At 38.9% G+C, this 24,751-nt stretch overlaps 1 protein-coding gene and 1 long non-coding RNA gene across 2 annotated transcripts; one reads left to right on the forward strand and one right to left on the reverse strand.

Moving 5' to 3' along the window:
- Positions 1 to 16,237: 16,237 nt before the first annotated feature.
- Positions 16,238 to 17,988, reverse strand: LOC145555074 (uncharacterized). The gene is made up of 3 exons (XR_014091154.1): positions 17,364 to 17,988; positions 16,961 to 17,114; positions 16,238 to 16,881 (listed from the first exon to the last, which is right to left on the reverse strand). It is a non-coding gene; the product is annotated as an uncharacterized LOC145555074 (long non-coding RNA).
- A 292-nt stretch (positions 17,989 to 18,280) lies between these two features.
- echs1 (enoyl CoA hydratase, short chain, 1, mitochondrial) lies at positions 18,281 to 22,130 on the forward strand. Its single transcript, XM_008429744.3, has 8 exons — positions 18,281 to 18,449; positions 19,276 to 19,473; positions 19,563 to 19,690; positions 20,182 to 20,281; positions 20,358 to 20,462; positions 21,354 to 21,473; positions 21,552 to 21,619; positions 21,715 to 22,130. The coding sequence occupies exons 1-8, from the start codon at positions 18,359 to 18,361 to the stop codon at positions 21,778 to 21,780; spliced, it is 876 nt and encodes a 291-aa protein (XP_008427966.1). The 5' UTR covers positions 18,281 to 18,358; the 3' UTR covers positions 21,781 to 22,130.
- Positions 22,131 to 24,751: the final 2,621 nt, after the last annotated feature.

Below are 24,751 nucleotides of genomic sequence, written 5' to 3' on the forward strand. Positions count from 1 at the left end.
CAACTGGTTAAGTTGTCAGAAAACTGGCAAGACCAAATGGTACATCTGGCCACATCTTCTTATACCAAGGTGTTCTGAAGGGAGACAACTGTTCAGTTCCAGTCGTACAAATGCTATCAGAAAGGCATGACATTAATGCTATTGCAACATGGCTGACAGAATGGCTTCGTGCAGGTGCAGCTGTACCAAAAGAATCTGTGAGTGACTTTTCCCTGGCTATTCTTGGTGCTCTGGTGAAGGCCTTCACTCCTTGTCCTAACCTGAAATCATACATTGATGAATGCTTCCATGTGCTACTTGGGAACCAGTCTGCAAAACTTCCTCCCTGTTATATCAGGGTTGATGTTGCCCACTGCATAAAGATGGTCTGCCAGTGGGACTGCCTGAAAAACAAGTCACACTGTGTCAAAGACTTCTTTGTCAGGGGAATAGCAAAGCTTCTTCAGGCACAAAGCTTGGACCATGCAAAGCAGCTAATACATGCTATCACTGTTGTGGCTCTCAGTGAGGCAGAAGGTGATGACAGTTCTGGAACCCCTCTTGAATCAGAGAGGTGCAAAAAATACCTGAAAACCCAGATTGCAGAAGACTCCATCATCATTCCAGATGAAGACACAAAGGAAGTTCATCAAGTGGATCCATGTAATGACATCCAGACTGACCTACGAGACTGGGTGTCAAACATTTGTGAGGAGAGCAGGACACATGCTGCAGCCAATGGGGATAGGGATAACATTCATTTCCTCCCTGAGATTGTGCCACACATTATAAGACTTGTAAGTTACTTACCACTGTGGACAGGAATAATGGTTCCACTCTTCAAAAGCACCAGTCTCACAGCAAGCTCAGCCAATGTTGAAGCCGAATTCAAAAATGTAAAACATGGCCTGTTCAAACATGAGAACTTGCCTATTCGAGTGGATTGCTTCATTTCTCAGCACCTTTCCTTCATCGAAGGAAATATGCGGATTTGCTCTGCCAAAGCAAAAAGAGAGGAGGAACAAGTTACATCAGCAGACGTTGCAGAAGCTAATCCTGCGTCAGTAATTACACACAATGCTGAAGAAAAAACAAAAATGGATTCTAGCGATTTAATGGAATCTGATCCCGCCAGAAACCTTTCCACAGCAGATGAAAACGTTGTTGAAAACTGGAGAGGACAAATTCTTCCACCCAAAAAGAGGAAGAGGACTTCATACCTGAGTTCCTGCACTGAATGGCTCCATGCAGATTCATCATCTGGGGCCAAAAGAGTGAAAGTGGGACTATTAAAAAATGGAAACATGCATCAGCCTGTTAAAGTTGGTAAACTGTCCATCTCTGTGTTAAACACCTGCTCCTTCGATGCCTTTTGTCAGTGCTTATGCTGTACTTTCTGTGACAGCTCTGCATTTCAAAATGTTGTCATGAATAACAGTGACAACTCTCTCCTGCAGCTGGTGAAATCCATAACTACAGATGGTGTGACCCCAAGGACATACTTGCAGAGGGCAGATCTGCTTAGTTCAATGTTTGCAAAAACACAGTTAAGGTCTGGCACTAACCAAATCGATGCCCAGTGCAATATTGCCACTGTTATTGGGAAGACAATGAGAAATGTGTCAAGTGTTTAGCTATCAAAACACTGCTCTTCACAATACTGCCACCTAAACAAAGGAATGACCAGGGAAGTACCATTTGTTTCACCAGACATTTCTGTCCTGAAGAATTCTGGTATGGCTCAGCTTCACACTTCCATAGAAAAATGACTCTTCCTTCCACAGTCTCCCTGCCTCAGACCACTACAGAATGAATCAGAATGTCCAGCAGAATTAAAAACAGGAGCCAGCACTTCAGGAAATGCTCTCTGCAGAGGAACCGTTACTCACAACTACAGTATCGGAGAAATAGCATGGATTGACACAGACCTTCCAAATTCAACTGAATTTGCTTTGAGTGAATTTCCCTCCATTATGGTTCTGCAAGGAAAAACATTTACTTTGAGAGCAGTCGTCGCTTTCAGGGGAAGCTTGACCAAAGATGGCCTGGGACATTACACTGCATACTGCCGGAGAGCTCCATCTGTGTGGGAGCTTTTTGATGACCTGGCAAATGTTGTGAAGACAGTGTCTGAAAAGAAGAAAATACTGCCACATGCAGTGTTATACACAGCAGATCTGTGAGGGGGAAAAAAAGGGCGAGAAAGTTTGAAGACCAGACCAAAGGCAAAAAGTTTCATGCCATGTTTACATACCCCTGACCAGAATTAATTTTTTTCCTTTTTGCAAGTTATTATGGAAGCCCATTTCCACCATGAAAGAAAAAAAAAAAAGACCAACAGGAAGTCATAATTTTGACTTTAAAAGTCAGAATTATGAGATTCGAAATTATGACTTTCACAGTAGAAATTATGACTTTGAATTTCAAAATTATGACAGTCATAACTTTGACTTTAAAAGTCGAAATTATGACTTCAAGTTGGTCTTATTTTTTCTTTAATGGCGGAAATGGGCTTCTATATGACAAATGTTCCATATTTTGACTTAACAGTTTTGAGCTCTGGCTAAATCTCAAATGAAAGGAGTTTTCTACTCAAGACAGGAGAAATTTCAGATTATCAAGGCACTGTTTGTTGTTGTTTAAATTGTTAAAGTTCATTGTTCAAATCAACAATTTCTTATTGGACTGTATAATTAAATTGCATTTTCAAAACAGTCACTTTCATGGTTCATTACTTCTCAATTAGGATAGAAACCCTTTGCCTCACACTAGATATTTGGGTGTGTCAATAGCAAACCATGAGGCACATGCAACTTCATAAAAAAACAAAAAGACAATTACCAGAAATATTGTCTTACTCTAACTAACTGTATACACGATTTATAATACCTTTTCTACCGAAACATAGCAACATCAATTGCATAAAAACGACACCGAAAACAAGACTTACGTGACAGGAATGTGCTGGAAGACGAAGAACTAAAACAGAAAGTACAGCCTACAGCAGGTGAAATTAATTGTCCCCTAATTGGGTATAATTAGGGGATAATTATACCCAGCCATCACATTCAGACGTAATCAGGTGAATCTTAAACTGAAAGCGCCAAATAAAGTAAAATCAAATCTAGTCATTTGTATAATATAATCCTTGGGTGACATTGTGGTCCATCTTACATACCAGTTGGTGGTGGCGACATAATAGCGGTAAAGCAAAAAATTTCTTGTTTGGAGCAAAATGGGAGCGGATGACGTAATCGGCCAAAATTATAGCTTTTAATATCTCAAAGACGAAAGCTGCACAAACGAAAATTTTAACGGCACAAACCTGCACAAACGGAGCACTAACGAATTAGCCCACTTTGGTTTGTTTTGGAGCGATATGGGGGGATGGTGACGTCATCGGCCAAAATTATAACTTTTAATATCTCAAAGACGAAAGCTGCACAAACGAAAATTTTAACGGCACAAACCTGCACAAACGGAGCACTAACGAACTAGCCCACTTTGGTTTGTTTTGAAGCGATATGGGGGGATGGTGAACTCTAGATGACCTAAAAAATAACGTTTAATATCTCAGAAACCAAAACTGCACAAACGAAAATTTTAACGGCACAAACCTGCACAAACGGAGCACTAACGAATTAGCCCACTTTGGTTTGTTTTGGAGCGATATGGGGGGATGGTGACGTCATCGGCCAAAATTATAACTTTTAATATCTCAAAGACGAAAAATTTTAACGGCACAAACGGAGCACTAAGGGGGGATGGTGACGTCATCGGCCAAAATTATAACTTTTAATATCTCAAAGACGAAACCTGCACAAACGAAAATTTTAACAGCACAAACCTGCACAAACGGAGCACTAACGAACTAGCCCACTTTGGTTTGTTTTGAAGCGATATGGGGGGGATGGTGAACTCTAGATGACCTAAAAAATAACGTTTAATATCTCAGAAACCAAAACTGCACAAACGAAAATTTTAACGGCACAAACCTGCACAAACGGAGCACTAAGGGGGGATGGTGACGTCATCGGCCAAAATTATAACTTTTAATATCTCAAAGACGAAATCTGCAAAAACGAAAAATTTTAACGGCGCAAACCTGCACAAATGGAGCACTAACGAACTAGCCCACTTTGGTTTGTTTTGGAGTGATATGGGGGGATGGTGAACTCTAGATGACCTAAAAAATAATGTTTAATATCTCAGAAACCAAAACTGCACAAACAAAAATTTTAACGGCACAAACGGAGCACTAACCATTCAGACTATTTGCTGGATTTTTTGACGTGGGTGGGGTGTCAGCTTCACACAGCTGTCCCCAAACTACGGCCCCCTGAACAAATACCAGAGAGCATTCAGATTTTTTTTCATATATTGTATTTTCCAGTTTATATGTGGATTTTTCTTCAACCACCAGGGGGCTCTTTAGCAGGAAGTGTGTACTGTAAACTGTGGGTGTTTTGTTTTGCATGGTGCATTGCTGTCATCTGTTGGACTTTTAGGGAACTGCTTGACTTTTATGTTATTTAATCACTACGGTTGTTTGCTAGCGGTAGAGCAGATGAACACGTGTTTGTTATGAACGCCGCATTCCAGGTCGAATTCTTCGAAGCAATGCCTGTAAGTAGCAGCTTATACTTCAAAACGAGCCTTTATGTTAACATATGAGGAATTCATATGTTAAAGTTACTTTCCCTCAATGGATCCCTTAATAGTCAGTCCCAGTGACCGTTTCACTAACGGCTTTTGCCCATGTGCTCTCTGGGTAAAAATCAATTGAGAAACGTGCACCCCCCCCCCCTCGAACAGTTACAGTTTCAACCTTCAACCCCCCACCCCCCAGTCAACAATTTCTGGCAGCGCAGGTGATAAACGTGTAACACTTTTTCTGTTACAAACTGACTCCGGCCCCCCACCAGAGAAGGGAAAAGTTATGTGGCCCTCACAGGAAAAAGTTTGGGGTCCCCTGCTCTAGAGACATCGATGTTCCACTTCACTATTAGCAAGCTGAAGATCAGATCTTGTGGTTACCAGCTTCTCTACTGTGTTGAATCACTGTACGTTCAAGACAAATCTTAAACATTCCCAAGCCTTTTTTATGCTCCACTTATCTCGAAAATAACTTCTAAAACTGCAAAGGTGCTGAAATATTGTTTACTTTGATTTATAATTACAGGAACATCCCAATTTTTTATTCATGTAAAACACTTTGAATTGACCTAAAATGCACCAATAAAATTGCCTTGTCTTCTAATGTCTAAGATAAGTTGATAAGTTGAGTTAAGGATAATTTGAGTGTCTTAACTTATCCTGAGCTATTAACTTAAGCTAGAGACATACAGTCACATTCCTCACCCTGCTACATAAGTTCTCTTATGCAATATTCGCAACCATTGATTCCATAACCTCAATGTTTTTTTTTCATGGAAGATGGTTCCCACTGGCCCAGTGTTTTTCTGCTTGTCGCCTTCTTAGGAGAAAACTAATTTTACTGGATTATTATTATTATTATTGTAAAGAGTGTGTTTAAATTAAGCATTTATTATTTTTTTCAGCTAATAAATGAACGTAAATTTATCTATTTCTTGTTTGGTGGATGAATGGATTGTTATCATCACAATCAATGGTGTAGGAACGAGTCTGTCATTGGGGTGACGCATATCGGAAACCTGACAGATCAGTAAATAGCTTGAGCAGAAATGTCAAACAATTATGCCATCAACGCATCAGTAATGCATTACTCTAATCTGACCACTAATGACAAAAAGAACTAACTTTTCTGCAAAATTCACCAACTATTCTTAAAAAGTATAAAATAAGTGGTATTTCAAGAGAGCAGAAGAAACCCTATGTTTTTTTAACATTAACAAATTTTGTTGCTAATCTGTTGCTAAGAGATGAGTGTGTTTACTGGTAACCAAGTGCCACGAAGTGAACTTCAGATTTTTACTTTTGCGAAATTTGCCAACGGTAAATGTCTTGTATCTAATCAGGTAAGCGTTATTTCGAAAGAGCTTTTGTTTTACTACTTGTTATTAATTTGGTTTTAAGAGATACGCAGGGTTTTTTCTGGTAACGAACTGCCACGAAGTATAAATCGAGATTTTTACTTTTGTGTTGAATGTGTGTTTAGTATATTTTCCACTAATGACAAAAAAAAAAACTTTTCTGCAAAATTCACCAACTGCACAATTCTTGTTAGTGTAAAATAAGTGGTATTTCAAAAGAGAGGGAGAAACATTATATTTTTTAATCAATAAGAATTGTTGCTACGCTGTTAATCTGTTGCTAAGAGATGATCGCGTTTTCTGGTAACCAAGTTCCACAAAGTTCCATAAAGTAAACATCTGAGAGAGAGCAGAAGAAATCCTATGTTTTTTGAACAATAACAATTTTTGTTGCTAATCTGTTGCTAAGAGATGAGTGTGTTTACTGGTAACCAAGTGCCACGAAGTGAACTTCAGATTTTTACTTTTGTGAAATTTGACAACGGTAAATGTCTTGTATCTAATCAGGTAAGCGTTATTTCGAAAGAGCTTTTGTTTTATAAACTACTTGTTATCAATTTGGTTTTAAGAGATAAGCGGGGGTTTTTCTGGTAACGAACTGCCACGAAGTGCAAATCGAGATTTTTACTTTTGTGTTGAATGTGTGTTTTGTATATTTGCCACTAAAGACAAAAAAAAACTTTTCTGCAAAATTCACCAACTGCACAATTCTTGCTAGTGTAAAATAGGTGGTATTTCAAAAGAGCGGAAGCAACATATTTTTTATCAATAAGAATTTTTGTTGCTACGCTGTTAATCTGTTGCTAAGAGATGATCGCGTTTTCTGGTAACCAAGTCCACAAAGTTCCACAAAGTAAACATCTGATTTTCACTTTTGCAAAATGTACCAACGATAAATTTCTTGTATCTAAGCTGATAAGCAGTATTTTTGAAAGAGCTTATGTTTTATAAACCAACTACACAATTGTTAACAAGTATAAAATAAGTGGTATTTCAAAAGAGCAGGAGAAATATGTTTTTTTGAACAAAAACAATATTTGTTATTAATCTGTTAAGAGATGAGTGTGTCTACTGGTGTCTGATTTTTACTTTTGCAAAAGTAAAAATCAAAAAGCAGAGCACAAACATTTCTAATGTAACTATTGCCCACATTAAAAGTAGGCTTTTTCCTAAAATAAGCTTTTTAGCTATTTTGTTTATTTATTAACCATGTTTAGCACACTGAATGGAGGAAGTCAATGTAAGACAACATGCTAGTTATAGCCCACATGCCACTGGCTACATTTAGGCTAATATTACCATTATTCGATCTTGATATTGCCTAATGTTTTGTGATACCAAGTAAAGGCTACAGAACAAAGACAGAAATATTTACAGAAAAAGATGTCTTTTCCTCAAATTGATTGGATGTTTTATTAACAGAATCATGGACAAGTGGTTTGGAGACTCCAGCATTTTTAATGAACTTATACCGTGGAACTGCGGCTATTTTAATGCTCCAAGGATGTCAGGGTCCGGTGGAGGAATAGTGACTGTTTTTAAAAGCAGTTTTACTTGTAAACAGTTGCCTCTGGCCTCGTTTAGTAGCTTTGAGATCAGCCTATTTGAACTCGGCAGCTCTCACACTGTGCTGTGTGCAGCGGTCTATCGGCCACCGAAGTACAACAAAAACTTTTTAAATTACTTTTCTGATTTCCTGGCTGATATCATGCCAAGGTATGACCGAGTTCTCATTGTTGGTGATTTTAATATTAATGTATGTTGTCCTTCTTCACCTATGGCTCAGTCATTTCTTAATGTCACCGATTCTTTTAATTTTGTGCAGTCTGTGACTGGTGCTACCCATGAGCATGGTCACAGTCTTGATCTGGTTTTATCTTATGGTCTACCAATTTGTAATTTAGTAATTGGTGACTCATTATTTTCAGACCATATGCCTGTTTTATTTGAGATAATGCTGTCCTGTGCTAAAGCATGCGCTGCAGCTCGGTTCTATTGTGTTCTTAACCCTTCTACTGCTGGTCAGTTTTCTTCTGTTTTTAATCAATTTATTGGTGTATAAAGTGTTTCATAAATAAAGTTGGTATGGGATGGATGGGATAACTGCAGACTGTGGTCTTCACCTTCCAGGTCTTTTCTAGTTCCTCTCTGAGGCCCTGGTATTTCTCAATTTTCTCGTGCTCCTTTTTCCTGATGTTGTAGTCACTTGGTATTGCTACATCCACCACAACGGCTTTCCTCTGTTGTTTATCTACCACCACAATGTCCGGTTGGTTCGTCATTACCATTTTGTCTGTCTGGATTTGGAAGTCCCACAGGATCTTAGCTCAGTTATTCTCCACCACCTTTGGGGGTGTTTCCCACTTTGATCTTCCAGTCCATATTCTGCAGGTGTTTCTGTACACTACGCCCGCTACTTGGTTATGTCGTTCCATGTACGATTTCCCTGCCAGCATCTTGCACCTTGCTGTTATGTGCTGGACTGACTCAGGGGAATCCTTGCACAACCTACACCTTGGGTCTTGTCTGATGTGGTAGATCTGAGCCTCTATTGCTCTGGTGTTTAGGGCCTGTTCCTGTGCAGCCAGGATGAGTGCCTCTGTGCTGTCCTTGAGTCCAGCTTTTTCCAGCCATTGGTAGGATTTTCTGATATCAGCCACTTCAGTACTTCGGTATTTGGTGTTCCCGCTAAATCCGGAATATACCCAATTTGGGTTGTCTTGGAGTTTTTATCTGTGGGGTTTTTCATGTGACTGGTAGCCAATCAAAAAGCGCGGTGACGTAAGAACAGAGGGAAATCCCAAACAGCTGACATATCGCCAACTGAGTCCGGTGGATATCGGAGATGATATGTGGAAATGTTTATTATTAAATCTAAATCTAAAGGTCATTAATATGTTTATTCAGTTAAAAATGTAACTATGAAAAAACATATTCAACTCCAAATCATAGTGCAGCAAATAGAGCGGCTGCTCCTGTCGTCTTTTATCCATGCCTTTTCTTTTTGTTACATCTTTTATCTCTTAAAATGAGTCCACAAACTATCACTATTGCTTCTACATCGTCATCCGTGTTTAGTTATTCTAAATTCCCGCTATGTTGGAGGTTTTACTGGATTATCCTCTGGAATCGGGATGTTCGTGACTGGAATCGGTTCGTGTTGCTTCTGCCTTGGACACACGAACCGATCGAACCTGTTGGGACTTTTATCAGCTCTGTGGTCACAGAGGTTTGGAGAATCGGCCGACAATTCTTAAATCTTTATGTCTAAACCAGACTCACAAGTTCTACTCATCTCCTCTCGACCGCAGCCCAAACGCTCTGACTCTGGTCGCTATGGTAACGTTTATATCCCTTCAAAATAAGATACAGATGTGCCACAAAAACGAACATTTTACTTTCTGAAAATTTTAACTCACAATACTGACTAACTGGAGCCCTGAGCTTGTTTCTCTGCAACTAGACAGTCCCATCTGGGAGTGATGAGAGACAATGACACCCGAAGTGTTGCTTATAGCCACAGCCTGCTTGGTCTCTACGTGGCGAAGCAGCTTGAAGCTTCGTTGCCTCATTAGCAGACGGTCGCCGCATGTTACGCAGAGTGGAGTGGAGCAACTACACTTAATTCAGGTGGATGCGAAAACATAGATCGGCGCCCCCCCACCAAACTCTCACAAGCAGCTGTTAAAAGAAAGGTGATGCAATGGTAAATGTAACCCAGTCCCAACGTTTGAGAAAGATCCTGCAGCCTATTGCATGTTTGGATGTTTGTCGTTGTTGTTGTTTTTGTTTGCAGGCTTACACCATTATTTTTTTCCTTTTTTTTTTACTGTACTTTACTGTATAAAATTAAGTTAAACCATTTAAAGGATTTTTTTTATTGTTCTTGTTGAGGATTTTAGTTTTCATATATTATAAGCTAAAACTTTTCATTGCTTGCTCTCTAACTAATAAGGTATTCCTTCACTTTGTGTGAGGTAATGAAACAAAAACTTACTGATTGTAACAGCTGAGTGACATGCTCTGACACACAACTATATCAAAATCTAAACATGTGAATGATTTCCTCCTTGACTGTGTATTTTTCAACCCTGGGAGTCAAACGTTTAGATAACTACTGACGATCAGTTAGATACAAATATGGCTACGTACTCAACACACACACGCACACAACATACAGGAAAGTTCTCCAGACACTCGCTTGGCACTCTGTCAGATGCAAAACATCGAGTTGGCAGCTTATACCTGAGAAATGACAAAAAGGGGCAACAATGTGAGGGATTCTGTGAGGTGAGGTGACAGAGTTCAGTCTAGACATAACTGCAGTCTGGTGTCTGCGTCCCCTTTTGTTGCTTAAAGCCTCAGAAAACCTCATTGTCACCGTGAGAAGTTTTCACATGGGATTTTCAGGGAGGATCCAAATTCAGACAGAACTGCTTAGGCTGGGTAACAATGAAAATTTGAAGTATTTGATAAAAAATATTAATATTTACTGAGCAAATCAAAACAGGCAGCTCAATTGTGCAACCCAAAAGAAGGGAAGGTAACGTGGTGAAATGTTTGACTTGGCCGGGAAACTGAAAGCTAGAAGGAACAAAGACAAGGAACAATTGAGGAAAAAAATATTTTTCAGCCAACTAAAAACTCTGGCAGTAGCAAACTGAAGCCCTGTTTTAATGAAGTACTAACTGAAACTGATTCACGTAACAGTTAATGTGTAAAACTGGAATAAAATGGCAAATTTTGGACAATTTTGGTAGAAAAGCAGAATTGTATGATCTTATGCTTATTTCTACTCTAAATCAGCCTTGACTTTAAGTTTATCTGTTGTAAATAGTGTGTATTTTTCTGTTTTTAAATAAATTTTCATTTGTCTGCTTTGATCCACTATACATTCATTTTTGAGTACCCGGTGGCTCCTCAGAGGCCTCAGGGGGCTGCTGCTTGTCTTCAGTGATCTTTGAGCGTCAGGTTGTCAATCCATCACAGTGCAACACAGAAACACAGAGGACAACAACCATCCACACACACACACATATACATGTATGTATGTATGTATGTATGTATGTATGTATGTATGTATGTGAGTGATATCTATATAGATATCTATATACATGTCTATATATCTACATCTATATATCTACCTACTTCTCTCTATACATGTATATATATGTAGAGGTAGATATATAGATAGATTGATATCAATATTTAGATATATAAATATATATATAGATTTATATAAATTAATAGACAGATATATATATATATAGATTGATATCAATATGTAGATATATAAATATATATATATATAGATTTATATATATGGCAAATATGTCTATAAGAGAGACATATTTATGTCTCTCTATAAGTCAGACATAAATATATGTCTCTCTCTATAAGAGACATATAGAGAGAGACATAGTATAGAGACACACATATACATATATATATATATGTAGATATAGATAGATATTTCTCTCTCTCTCTCTATATATATATATATATATATATATATATATATATATATATATATATATATATATATATATATATATAGAGATATGTCTATAGATATATAGAACAATTTAGATAGTGTCTTGCCCAGAAAGATAGTTTTCAATTTTTTTTTTCAAATTTGTATAGGTTAGACTTCTAAAATGCTCTTTTTGTTCCACGTTGTTTAATCTTTTTTCCTAAATGTCCCTTTAATTAATAAATGTGGTTGTCTTATTTTCTGTTTAGAATTAGAAATACAAATCTTTCAATGGATGAACATGTTGTTGAACATGGGGGAAGCCGGCGCACCCGGAGTGAACCCACGCCTACACAGGGAGACATTTCCCACCGTGCAGTCCTGTCTTTTAATATTCAAATGTCCAATTAACAACAACAGCAGATATTTTTCCAATTCCCGCCAATCACCCAAAACACACGTGGCCCCACCCCCTTTTTAAATATAATTTAGTAGAGACATAAATTGATGTCTGCGCTGTTAGTTCTTAACGTTCATCTTTGAATTGGAGCCGAGATGTTGGCGTTAAAGCCTTTTTGATTCTCCTCCACTGATTCAGCTGATTCTTTGGCTGCTTCAGGTTCAGATTCCTGGGGTGTCGTTTTGATCTCATCTTCCTTTAACATGACCTTCATCTATGGAGGGGGTGTTCTTTGTTATTCCAGCAGGCCGCTCTCCCCTTCTGCGATAACTACTGGAAACTCACCAGTGACGTCTTCTAGAACAGAGCAAAGTTTGGTCTCTATTTGTTCAGAAACTATCTCGATCTCTGGTTTTGTTTCTGAATCTCGTGTTGATGTCTCAGTATTTTCTTTATCCTGCTGGTCCTCACTTTGCTCTGTTTCAAGGATTTCATGTTCAGTTGCCAGCTCTGGTTTACCTACCACTGTTTCTGTTTTACAAATCTCTATTATGATGCTGGAGATAGGCACCAGCACCCCTTCCCTACCCCACTAAGGGACAAGGGTGTAAGAAAATGGATAGATGGATAAAAAACTGCAACTGCAAGCCAATTGTGCAGTATATATATATATATATATATATATATATATATATATATATATATATATATATATATATATATATATATATATATATATATATATATATAAAACTGCAACTGCAAACACTTGCACAAGTGTTTATCAAATGGGGCAGAAATCAAAAACTCTGGAAAGAATCCTAATTCTTTCCAGGAAACTCTCTGCTCCCACTGCTGTTCTGCATAGGACTGAATCCCCTCAGCCAAATCATCAACGCGAGCCATCCCGTCCTTCCAAACAGACTCCAGGATGGTGGCTCCCGGTCAGAGCCGTCATGCACTCCCGCGACATCTGCCCCTGACCCGGAGTCAGTTAGGCACCTTCTGTGGGAGTGCAGAGCTGCTGTGGACCTGTGGGCAAAGGCCGGCTCCTTGCAATTCCCATACTTGCCAGCAAGGGAGGTCCTCGACATGCAGCTAGTGCTGCACGGGGTGAGCCACCAGCAAAAAAAGACTTCATGGAGATGTGGCTCACCCTAGTCACCATATGGACCTCCAGAAACTTGCTGGTAAGCAGGCACATGCAGATGCCCCCCCTCGTGGCTGTGATCCGAATGGTGGCAAAAAAAAGAAAAACATACAGAGCTACAGGTGGCGCACCTGTAGCTCAAGAACACAGCCACAAAGAAGAATCGCCTGCGCCTCTTTGGACGAAGGAGCCGGCGCTCCACGGACAGAGGTCCCAGCAGCGGCGAGCTGGCTCTCTGGGTGAGGCAGGTGGGAAGGAGCAATGGGGGAGGAAAGCCCCTCTGAGCACCATCGCTGTTTGGAAGAACGGGATGGCTCCAAACTTCAACCAGACTGGCCACGGATACCGACTCAAGAATGCAGCCACCAAAAGTCTCCTCCTCTACATGGATGGCATCAAGCTGTACGCCAAGAGCGAGCGAGACATTGACTCACTGATCCGCACCACCAGGACCTACAGCACTGACATTGGGATGTCATTCGGACTAGAGAAGTGTGGCGGATGATTTCAAAGAGAGGGAAGGTCATCCATACAGAAGGGGTCTCACTCCCAGAAGGAACAATAACAGACATTGAGGATAGTTACAAGTACCTGGGAATACCACAAGCAAATGGCAACCTGAATGAAGTCACAAGGAAAGGAGCCACAGCCAAATACCTCCAACGAATAAGGCAAGTCCTGAGAAGCCAGCTTAATGGCAAGAACAAGATCTGTGCGATAAACAGCTATCCCTTACCAGTAATCAGAGACCCTGCAGGAATAATCAGCTGGCCAAAGGAGGAGATGAAGACCACCGATGTTAAGACACTCGGAAACTACTGACCATGCATGGAGGGTTCCACCCCAAATCCAGCATTCTGTCTAAACACGAGTCATAGGGAAGGTAAATAAGGCAGGTGATTCCTTGAGTTTTCTAAATTGAGGGAACCAAACTTTTTTGGAATCCTAAAGACCTTTATTGGAAATAAATGCCCATCTTAGAGGATTAAGAGGCAGAGCGACCACAAAGTTGATTTGTTGGATTCCGTGAAGACGTTTGCAGTCTAAAGAGGATATGCCACACAATTCAAGAAGAATGGGTCTAAGTGGTTCCAGCATGCAATCTCCTCCTCAGGGTGAATTGTTTGGAATTAAATGCTGAACATAAATCTTTTGTTGATAAATTACAGGCCTTAATATGTTTCATTTTTCTTTCATTTATTTGGATTTACAACAGACAAGTGTCAGAAAGTGAAGTAATTATAAAAAGTATGTTTTTATCACACAGAATGAGAATTTAAACAACTTAATTTTCAGATGTATACATTATTATACATCTCAACTCTATTTACCGTGTAGCAAAAATTTTTCACAAATTTATTTTTAAACCTCTCCTCAAGCACTTGTCTTATTGTCTCCTAACCATTACCCTTATAGTGTGGAAATAATGAACAAAATATTGAAACGTTGAAAGAAATCAACCTGACATCCGTTCTCCTTTCTGGTTTTATTGAAATTAACATCATTTTTATGTCTTCACACTCTGAAACTCCACCTGGCTCTCCTATGTCTTCCCTGACCTGCTCCTCTCATAATAAAATAGTTTAGTTTATTTAAAAATTAAAAAACAGTTAATACATATTTTAATAAACTTAATGAAGATCTCACCAGAGCTTCTTCGCCTTTCTTCAACATCATTCTAGCATTGCTGTTCTCCTAAATATCAAAATTATATTATATTATATTATATTATATTATATAATAAATACATGTTAAGTGGTCGAGTATGATCAGGTGTTGCTCACTTTAAATAATAAAAAGGCTAATTTTGCTGCTTTTTCAGTCTCATTCTAAATCGTTGTGACTAAACTAGTTAGCAGTAAAATTTTGGACATATGACTATTCCAGAATTAAAACGGCTTAACCAAAAAGATTTAGTTCTATATATGAAAGTAGACAGCTTACCTCATTCAAACGGAGTTTCTCTGACTCGTCTGCTGCTGCCTTTACTCTGAGCTGTTCAGAGCAAGTACACCTCGCTGCAGCATGCAGAAAGGGGCGGGGACGGACCACTGTCAGCCTCTTACCTTATATGGAAATGGGACCATTGCAATCCGGAAGTGAAGGGGGCGCTAGTGGCGCTATTTCCTGTACCAGCCGCGTTAATAATAATAATAATAATAATAATAATAATAATAATAGAAATAAAAATGTAACGTGGTATGTCCCTTTAAAAAAATAATTAAAACTATTGTTTTTTTAATGTTAAAATCACATTAGTAATAAACAACTTAAAACAAGCAACAATAATGAATTATTATGTATATGTATTTATCTATTGTCACCCAATCTAGCTGAAACAAAAGGCTTAAAAAATATTTAGGAACACATTTATCCATCCATTAATTATCATACACGCACGCATGACCCTGGGCAGATCACCAGTCCATCCTAGATTAAGAAAACAGATACCAAATACTTCAAGAACGCTGTAGTTCAATTAATAGATTGTGATGTAGTGAAACGTACTCTTATAATAAATAAATTTAAATCTAAAATATAACTAGTGCCAAAAACTATTATGCTTGGTTGCAGGTGAGCTCAACTATTGTCATTGTTTACCATAAAGTCTCATTGGAAACCTTTCCTGTAAGGACTCCAGCTTAACCAGTAATCTGATAAAAGACACTGGACTGGTGTCCCACTATTCAATTTAGAAATTCTATATCAACTCTACCAGTTGTATTTGATTCACAAACTGCGCTCAAATATTCAATTGTTGCAAAACCCAGAGAGACTTTTGTAAAACTTTAAATGTAGCTTCAAACTGGAAACACTCAGAGAAAGTAGGTTTTAGAACGTTTATTTGACAAGAGAATGATCCACTGTGGATTAATCATTGTTTCTGTATGAAAAGCTTCTTTGAAGTCACCAGATAAATAAATCAGGCTTATGTGTACATTCTAACGCTCTTCAATTCAGCCAATCAGCTCATCATGCGCCTCCGTCTCAGCCTATCGGCGCCGGTCTCCTCATCTTCTTGAATTACACTTCATAAAGTCCGGCTTGATGTGAACAACTGCTCCTCACCCGAGTTTCCATCACCTCCACCCGGTCTCCACCGTCGCTCAGCATACCTTTAATCTTTGTATTATGGTATGTTTCTAACTGAACATGTTTCTGTATTTGGTTGCTTTATTTAAATAAAAACTGTTGATTCTGATTGCTAAAACATAAACGACTGAGGTTTGCAAAGACAATTTTTATTTCTTCCAGTCATTGTTAAAGTATATGAAACGTTACACATGAAATACTGAAAGGTATTATCTTTGCTTGTATTTCAAAATTTTAAAACAAGGTTATCCAATTGTTAAACAATGCTGTTACAATATATTTACAACTACTTTATTGGTTCTACTTTCTCTTTAATATATTAGAGCCACAATGTTACTTTTCCTGGAAACAACAGTTCTACCAAAAAACTAAATAATATAAATCAACTGAACTACAACAAAAGGAACACTAAAAAATTTACATAATGTTTAAAGAACACATTGTGAAAAACTAAAGGATGACAGAACAAATCCAAATGTCAGCAGAACAGATTTACAAAGATGTCACCAAAAAAGAACAATGTGTGACAACTGAAATGTGTGAAAGACTGTGGAAAACAACTATTATTCTCCTTGCATTCAGTACTGACATCCAGGGCAGTGTCCAGGTCTGCCATCACAGTAGTAACGAGGGTAATCTCCTCGTCTTCCATTTCCAGTGAAGCCCACACAGTCTTTATATTGCCGGTTACAGGAAGAACACGTAACGACTGCAAAAGGAATCTGGTTTTCTGCCTTGAATGACTTTGAAAATTTACCCCAGTTGATCTCACCTGTAAATGAATGATAAATTTCATGTAGTTTAAATCTAATTTAACATGTTTTATGTGGAAAAAAGTCAAAGGTTCTTACCATCCAGCCAAGCAAAGTGAGTCCTCTTCATGAACACTGGGTCAGACACAATGGCTTTAAAGCGCTTGCAGGTTAATGCCAAGGTGAGGTAAACTGCATCTCCCTGTGCTAGTATCACCTCTTGGAGAACAGCTTCCAGTACATCCAAAGGCATCTGAAAATTACAGAAAAACAGGTGCATTGCAAGACTATCACCAGAATAATGGCTATGAGGGAACTACACCCACCTATGATGGCAGCTTTTAGTTTATAAAAAGTGTTAGACTTTCCAGAAATGTTGGCGAGCAAAAACATATTTCAAAAAGGATTAACCTTTTTCTAGTCTTTTTTATGAAAAAAAACAACTACAAAACTGTTAAGAAGGTAAATAAATAAATGATAGTGTAAGTGTAGCTTTACATACCGTTATGTTGAACCGTAGCAGTTCTTGTTATGTGATTCTGTACCTTGAACGACTCATCGGCTTTGTATGAGCAAAGAGGACAGAAATATCCGGAATAATCTTCTCTCCGTTACGAATGTTACAAATAGAAACGTGGATCTGTTAAATAAAATAAAAAAACAAAGTTTGAGCATAAAATACACTTATCAATTATACATTTTATTTACTTTTCTATTTTTATCTAATGGTGCCCTGCAGGGAAATAATTAGCTATGCTACATGCTAAATTTAACCTTACCTTCTATGAATTACGCATTTCAATAGTCTACAGCTGTTTATTATATGCTCAACGTCATCTAGAAAAGCGTATTGATTTACTATGTGATAAAAATTTTAAAGAAGGTAAAAATACCTTTTGCTGACTTTGCGCCTTTTCCATTTTGGATCGTGTGCCGAACACATGAACCCTCTCAAACTTCTTTCAATCGGCATCTCAAACCCGCTTCTTTAAGGTATTTATACTAGAAATTAGGAAAATAGCGCCCCCTTCACTTCCGGAGTGCAATGGTCCCATTTCCATATAAGGTATGAGGCTGACAGTGGTCCGTCCCCGCCCCTTTCTGCATGCTGCAGCGAGGACCTTCTCGTTCAGAGGGGGGAGGGGGAGGAAGCGCTCTGCTGAATGCGCTGTTGTGCGCCTTCAAAATAAAAGCATGCGAGTGGAAGATTCTTCGCAACTGCGGTGAAATTATTGGGGGGGACGAATGTGGCTCTCTCCAATATTGGGGGGGGGCATCCCCCGCTTCCTACGCCTATGATCACAATGAAAAACATTTCATTAGTGAGGTGAATTTCATAAATACATAACCGTGCCTGCATTTCTTTCCAGAGACACTAGATGGCGGTGAAGCCTTTTTTTGAGCCTACCGCAGCATAAAACAAGCACTAAAGAAGAAATTATAAGAGGAAGGTCCCACTAACCAGCCTGCTGTTAAGTTCAGTGTCTCGCTGCAGTCATGGCCTTTTTGTGCAGAAACGCAGCTTTGCTCCTGAAGTCCTCCAGAGCAGCGCCGGCCCTGCTGTCCGCCAGCCGCCTCTACAGCTCAGGTGTGTGGTCAGAAAGCAGCCAGGGGTCCGCGAGGCGAACACCTGGCTGCAATAATACAATGTCAAGACATCTGGATGCTGTCCAAGTGTGCAGCAGATAAGCGAATCTTTAACCTTGCTGCTGCATTTTATTACGTTTATTTTTACAGGAACGAGCTTATCTGATCTTTTAAAGTATATTTTTAGAACTTCTAATGTTGCTGTTGCTACTGTCACTAGACCACTGTTAGATTGTTGTTGTTTTGTTTTTTACATAAAAGCATGAAAGCACTCATTAAACCAAGATTTTGTTCACTTTGGTAAGAAAAAAAAAACACAATTTTAAATATTGACTTGATCATATGTTCCTCCTTTATGTTTCCAGATTTACTAAAAGGTGGTGCAGACCCTGCAACGTTTTATTTTCTGCTGTGAATACATCTAACTTGTCAAATGTGAGCTATAAGACCTGCTAGCTTGTTCCAGATAAAATTACATCAAACATTTGTTTTATTGGATTTTTCTTGCTTTTGTTTTCTAATTATAATACATTTTATCTGAGGGTGACTTTCTTCTCAGCAAGCCAACTGGTTGCATAACACAACCAAACAAATGTCCATCCACAAGAGTTCAATGAATGTTCTCATTCAGTTTCTTAATTTTTTTTAATTGTGCTTTTTCTCCTTCTTGGATGTACTGACTAAACAATTCAAACATCAGTGTACTTTAAGAAAAAGAGACATTTTAGTTACAGGTACTTTAAAAATGGCTCCCACCAGATAGATGAAAGTGGCAGCTAACTTTGCAAGTTGTGGATCGTGATCGTAAAGGCAGCTTCTTCACGCAGGTGGTCAGTACGAGTATATTTTGGTGGAAAAGCGAGGTGACAAGAACAATGTAGGCTTCATTCAGCTGAACCGACCCAAGGCTCTCAACGCTCTCTGTGACGATCTAATGAAGGAGCTGGGGCAGGCGCTGGATGCCTTTGAAGCCGACAAAGACATTGGAGCTGTTGTCATCACTGGCAGCGAGAGAGCCTTTGCTGGTATGGCATCACATATTTTTATATTGGCAGATTGTTTGGATTAAAGTGGCTATATTTTAGAGGTGAACTCTGCTGTTGTGTCTTTTCAGCGGGAGCAGATATTAAAGAGATGCAGAATCGAACTTTTCAGGAATGTTATGGTGGGAACTTTCTGGCTCACTGGAACAGAGTATCCACAGTGAGGAAACCTGTAATCGCAGCTGTTAATGGATTTGCTGTAAGTATCACAGAGCTTTTTATTTTCTCTCTTTTTATCTTCTCTCTTTTTATCTTTTTCCAGAAGAGTCTAGCACATGAAATCCAACCAAAAGAAAAAAGAAACTTGACATTTTAAAACAAACGTCTTTTAATGCTGCTTAGTCATGAGGCTTTAACTGTCATAAAGTTATTCCAATGTTACGGCTTCCAAACCATCCATCTTTATTGAGGTTTCTTCAGTCCTGTTGTAGCTCACTACCTGGGGTAGAACCGAACCACACATTAACCTGATGGTGCGCGACTTACCAGTGGAAAATCACCTTTAGAAGTCTTCTTCACACTTACAGAGTTCAACATTATTTTATCCATATATCAGATTTCTGTTATTGTTCTGTGCATAATGGCACACTCCCGCTGTTGAATGTAATACCTTAAAACCAGCAGACATGCATTCATACCTTGTCAAATAAATGCAGCCTGATTGTCTTCCTTGTTCTGATTCTGTTGCAGCTGGGTGGAGGTTGTGAGCTAGCCATGATGTGTGACATCATCTACGCTGGAGAGAAGGCACAGTTTGGCCAACCAGAGATCCTGCTGGGGACCATCCCAGGTAAAGACCTCTTTCTGTCCTACTTGGATCTTACAGCGCTGTTGTTTTTGACTCTGCATGACTGTTTTACCTGCAGGGTCGGGAGGCACCCAGCGCCTGACTCGTGCTGTTGGCAAATCCCTGGCAATGGAGTTGGTACTAACAGGAGACAGGATTAATGCTCAGGAGGCCAAACAGTCAGGTAATGGCAACATTATATAGTCACTTTATGAACAAGATGTAGTGATCTATTTCGGTTTCTGGTTTTGTATTCACTTTTACCAAGGACTAGAACACACCAGTTTAAACTTGAGAAAAAGAGTACAAGATTATTGCAAGACTAATCCAAGTTAGGATCTCAACTCCCTCTGTAGAAAACAATAACTACAGCTCTACACAAGACCAGAGACACATTCAAGCCAGACTGAAGTATGCCAAGGACAGACTGGAAAAAGATCATGCTTACTGGAAGCATGTTTTTGGCTCAGAATAAAAGAAACTACAACTCTTTGGCCATAGAGACATTGCTTATATTTGAAGAAACAATAGGGAGGCACTGGCAGTGTAACATTGTAGTAGCTTAAGATCCTAACTCTGGATGTGTAAAACTTGTCAAGTTATGCGTTCCTTAGTGCTGGTAACCAGCTCCTGTCTGTCTTGAATCTGTCTGAGTATCAATGCAAGGACCTGAAGATAAAGAAGTCATGCCAGATGAACATCAGATGTGAAGGAGCTTGGAAGTGGTGAAATGAATCCAGTTTTGTTTGTAAAGTAAAATAATGCAAACATCAAAAATTACCCATGGCAGTTTGTACAACCTCTGCATTAAAGGTCTTCTCATCTCTGGATAGTTGTGTGAACGTCAGTGGTTATAATTCAGTAGCTTGTAGAGTATATAAAATAAAAAAGCGTCTTAGGTTTTTGGATATAAACTATAGCGTTAACATAGAAGCTAAGTCAGCTAATGTAACTACTGATTACTTAATCATTTTTTTATTAATCTGAATGACCCACAGAGAGCCATATGTGATGCAATATATAATATCAGATGTACAATGAAGCATATTCTATGGTTCATTTTGTGTGTTTTCAGGTTTGGTGAGTAAAATTTATCCTGTGGACCAGCTCATATCTGAAGCTGTTAAATGTGGGGAGAAAATTGCTGCCAATTCCAAACTGGTCAGCACCATGGCTAAAGAAGCCGTGAATGCAGGTATGTGAAGAATTTATTTATCTTCACATAAGTCTGAATCATTAACTTTGTTTAACTGGATCCTCTGTTAAACTGCAGCTTATGAACTGACTTTGGCTGAAGGAAATCGCTTGGAAAAGCGTTTGTTCCACGCTACCTTTGCGACGGTAAATATAGAAAAGCCTGTTTGGTGATCAACTGTGAGTGTTAACTCTGTCTCCAACAGCTGATTAGTGATGTTTAAATCCGATTTTGTCTGCAGGATGACCGTAAGGAAGGCATGACTGCATTTGTGGAGAAAAGAAAAGCCAATTTCCAGGACCAGTAAATAAAAAGTTCAAAGGAGATCATTGGGTTTTGGCAATAATTTGATCACTCCCTCATTGGTAATGAATTGTGTAATACTGAGATCCTGATTGTATATGAGCTGAAAATTATAAACAGTGAAGTGAAAAGTGTCCTATCATAGCCTGCTGGGGTGAAGTGTTAAGAAAGTGCTGTATTGGATCAGGAGACTTGACTGTGATGGTGATTTGAAAACTGTTTTACAGTCTGTGTGTACAGAAGGATGGAAGAATAATTTGTACTAACTCTGCCTTTTCATTTTTAAAATGTTTGTAGCAGTTTATTATGTGTACATTTTGCAAATAAAAGCTAAATAACAATTTTAAACACTAATTATTGTGTGGGGATTCTTGAAAAATGTTAAGTTGTTGACGTAGTGTGTTCCATAGTTTTCATTAGTGTCACCTTAGCTGTGATGGTAAAGTAGCATGCGATTTTTGCATTGTCTACTCTAGACCACTAGGTGGAGCTGTTTTAAGACTTTACGTGGAGCCCAAATGCGGATTATTTTTAACTCAATTTATTGATACTTTTATAATTATTTATTTCAATACTTACAGGTCCTTCTCAAATTGGCATATTGTGATAAAGTTCATTATTTTCCATAATGTAATGATAAAAATTAAACTCATATATTTTAGATTCATTGCACACCAACTGAAATATTTCAGGTCTTTTATTGTTTTAATACTGATGATTTTGGCATACAGCTCATGAAAACCCAAAATTCCTTTCTCAAAAAATTAGCATATCATGAAAAGGTTCTCTGAACGAGCAATTAACCCTGTTTCAACAGCAATATCTTCCTGATTCATCATCCAATCTGCACCAGATTTTGTGTGCATCATCAGGGAACACTGCTCAACACTTTGGTATGGTTGATTGATGACATCACCCAAGCTACGTTCTAGGAAGTGAGCTTCTGGAGGAAACCTGTTCAGGAACCAATGGTATGACTGTGATTTGACCGTGCCGTTTTGTTCTGGAATTTTTTCGCAGATGTTTTTTCTTTCTTCTGGCAAAGAAGAAAATAAGGAACGCTTCACGAATTTGCGTGTCACTCTTGCGCCTCCTGCAATCTACAGTTAGAGCAACAAAAAAAAAGCCAAAAGTAAGGCAAAGTAATCGCCCCCAAACCAGCCAATCGGGTGCGCGCTTCATGTTCCGGTGGGCCAATCACACCCGGAGCTGGTTGCTTAGTTTGGCTAACTTTTGACCTATCTTCCAATCTCCTTCCACCTTCTGGAACTTCTCTTACTTCAGGTAACTCTTGACCTATGTCCCTCCACCTTCTATACCTCTGAACCATTTGACGAGGAAGAGCTAGTATCATTTCATCGTGAATACTTTGGTGATCGGTAAGTTTCAATATATTTTTGTCTTTTGCAACAGCTAAGTTTATCTAGCCGAAGTTAGCATAACATTTTTCTTGCGGGCTTCATATTGTATTTTGTGTACCCGCCAAAAAAGAGGAAAACGTACAAATTGCACTTACTTTTGTAACACGATTACACTAATGTGTGTTATTTCTTGTCATCCAAAAAATGTCATCCAATAAATCTCGAAAACAACGTATTTTTGTCCTATATTAACGCGTTGTATTGCGGGTGTCCTGCTATTTAGACTGTGTGGGCATCACAACAGAGCGAAAAACGGTAGTCTACTGTATTTTATAATGAATGATACTGCTATGTGGTATTGCTTCAGAGCATGCTCACTGAAAAAGGTTACAAAAATACAGTGTAATTATTGTGTTATCAATTCAAACAATATCTGTATTTAATTTTTAAGACTGATGCTTTTTCCTCGGTCAGATCGTGCATGCACATCCAGTTCATCGTGGAACCCCTCAGGGTCGACTCCTGATGGGGCCAATTGAGGAGGCAAACCAGAGAGAAGATGCTGTGGCAGGGAGGGCCTCACGTAAGGAGCAGGTTCTGGCTGAGGCCATTGCTTTTGTGAAGCAGAGTGGAGGGGATCCTACTGACCAGTTCTCACTTCAGTCCTTCACTATGTTCCTCCTCCTCAACCTTGACCTGCTTCCACTAGGGCTAATAATAGCACACAGTGAGCATGTGCTATGAAAAAAAAAAAAATAGAATCTGTGGGCACTAAATGCATTATTCCCACAAGTCTGAACTGGCAGTGATCTGCGCAGCTTCGCCTGAACAGGGTGGGCCAGGGAACCATTGGCTTTGGGCCAATGGGTAGGGCACTTTACTGCCTTACCCAAGTAAAAAAAAAGTATGCTTTAGTATACTAAATTTTATCATACTTTAGCATACTTTGATTGACTTAATCTGTACTATTTTGGAACAACTTTTTGGTAGAGCTGTTGCCTTGCAGCAAGAAGGTTCTGGGTTCGATTCCCGGCCTGGGGTCTATCTGCATGGAGTTTGCATGTTCTCCCTGTGCATGCGTGGGTTTTCTCCGGGTACTCCGGTTTCCTCCCACAGTCCAAAAACATGACTGTCAGGTTAATTGGCCTCTCTAAATTGTCCCTAGGTGTGAGTGTGTGTGTGCATGGTTGTTTGTCCTGTGTGTCTCTGTGTTGCCCTGCGACAGACTGGCGACCTGTCCAGGGTGACCCCGCCTCTCGCCCGGAACGTTAGCTGGAGATGGGCACCAGCAACCCTCCCGACCCCACTGAGGGACAAGGGTGAAAGAAAATGGATGGATGGATGGATGGTATACTTTAGTAGTATTTAAATGGTATTAAATTACAACTTTTAGTATACTCAACGTATACTGGTTATACGTTAAGTATAACCAGTATAACCAGTATACTGGTTATACGTTAAGTATAACCAGTATACGTTATACTCAACGTATACTACTTGAAAGTAGTATTCAAGTAGTCTTGAATACTACTTTTTTATGTAGAATTCAACAGAAATATTCCAAAAATATTCTATATTGAGTGTACTAATTCTATCATAGAATTATATTAAAAA

Source organism: Poecilia reticulata, chromosome 15 (assembly GCF_904066995.2).
Source record: "Poecilia reticulata chromosome 15, P_reticulata-male-v2, whole genome shotgun sequence".
Taxonomy (NCBI): Eukaryota; Metazoa; Chordata; class Actinopteri; order Cyprinodontiformes; family Poeciliidae; genus Poecilia; species Poecilia reticulata.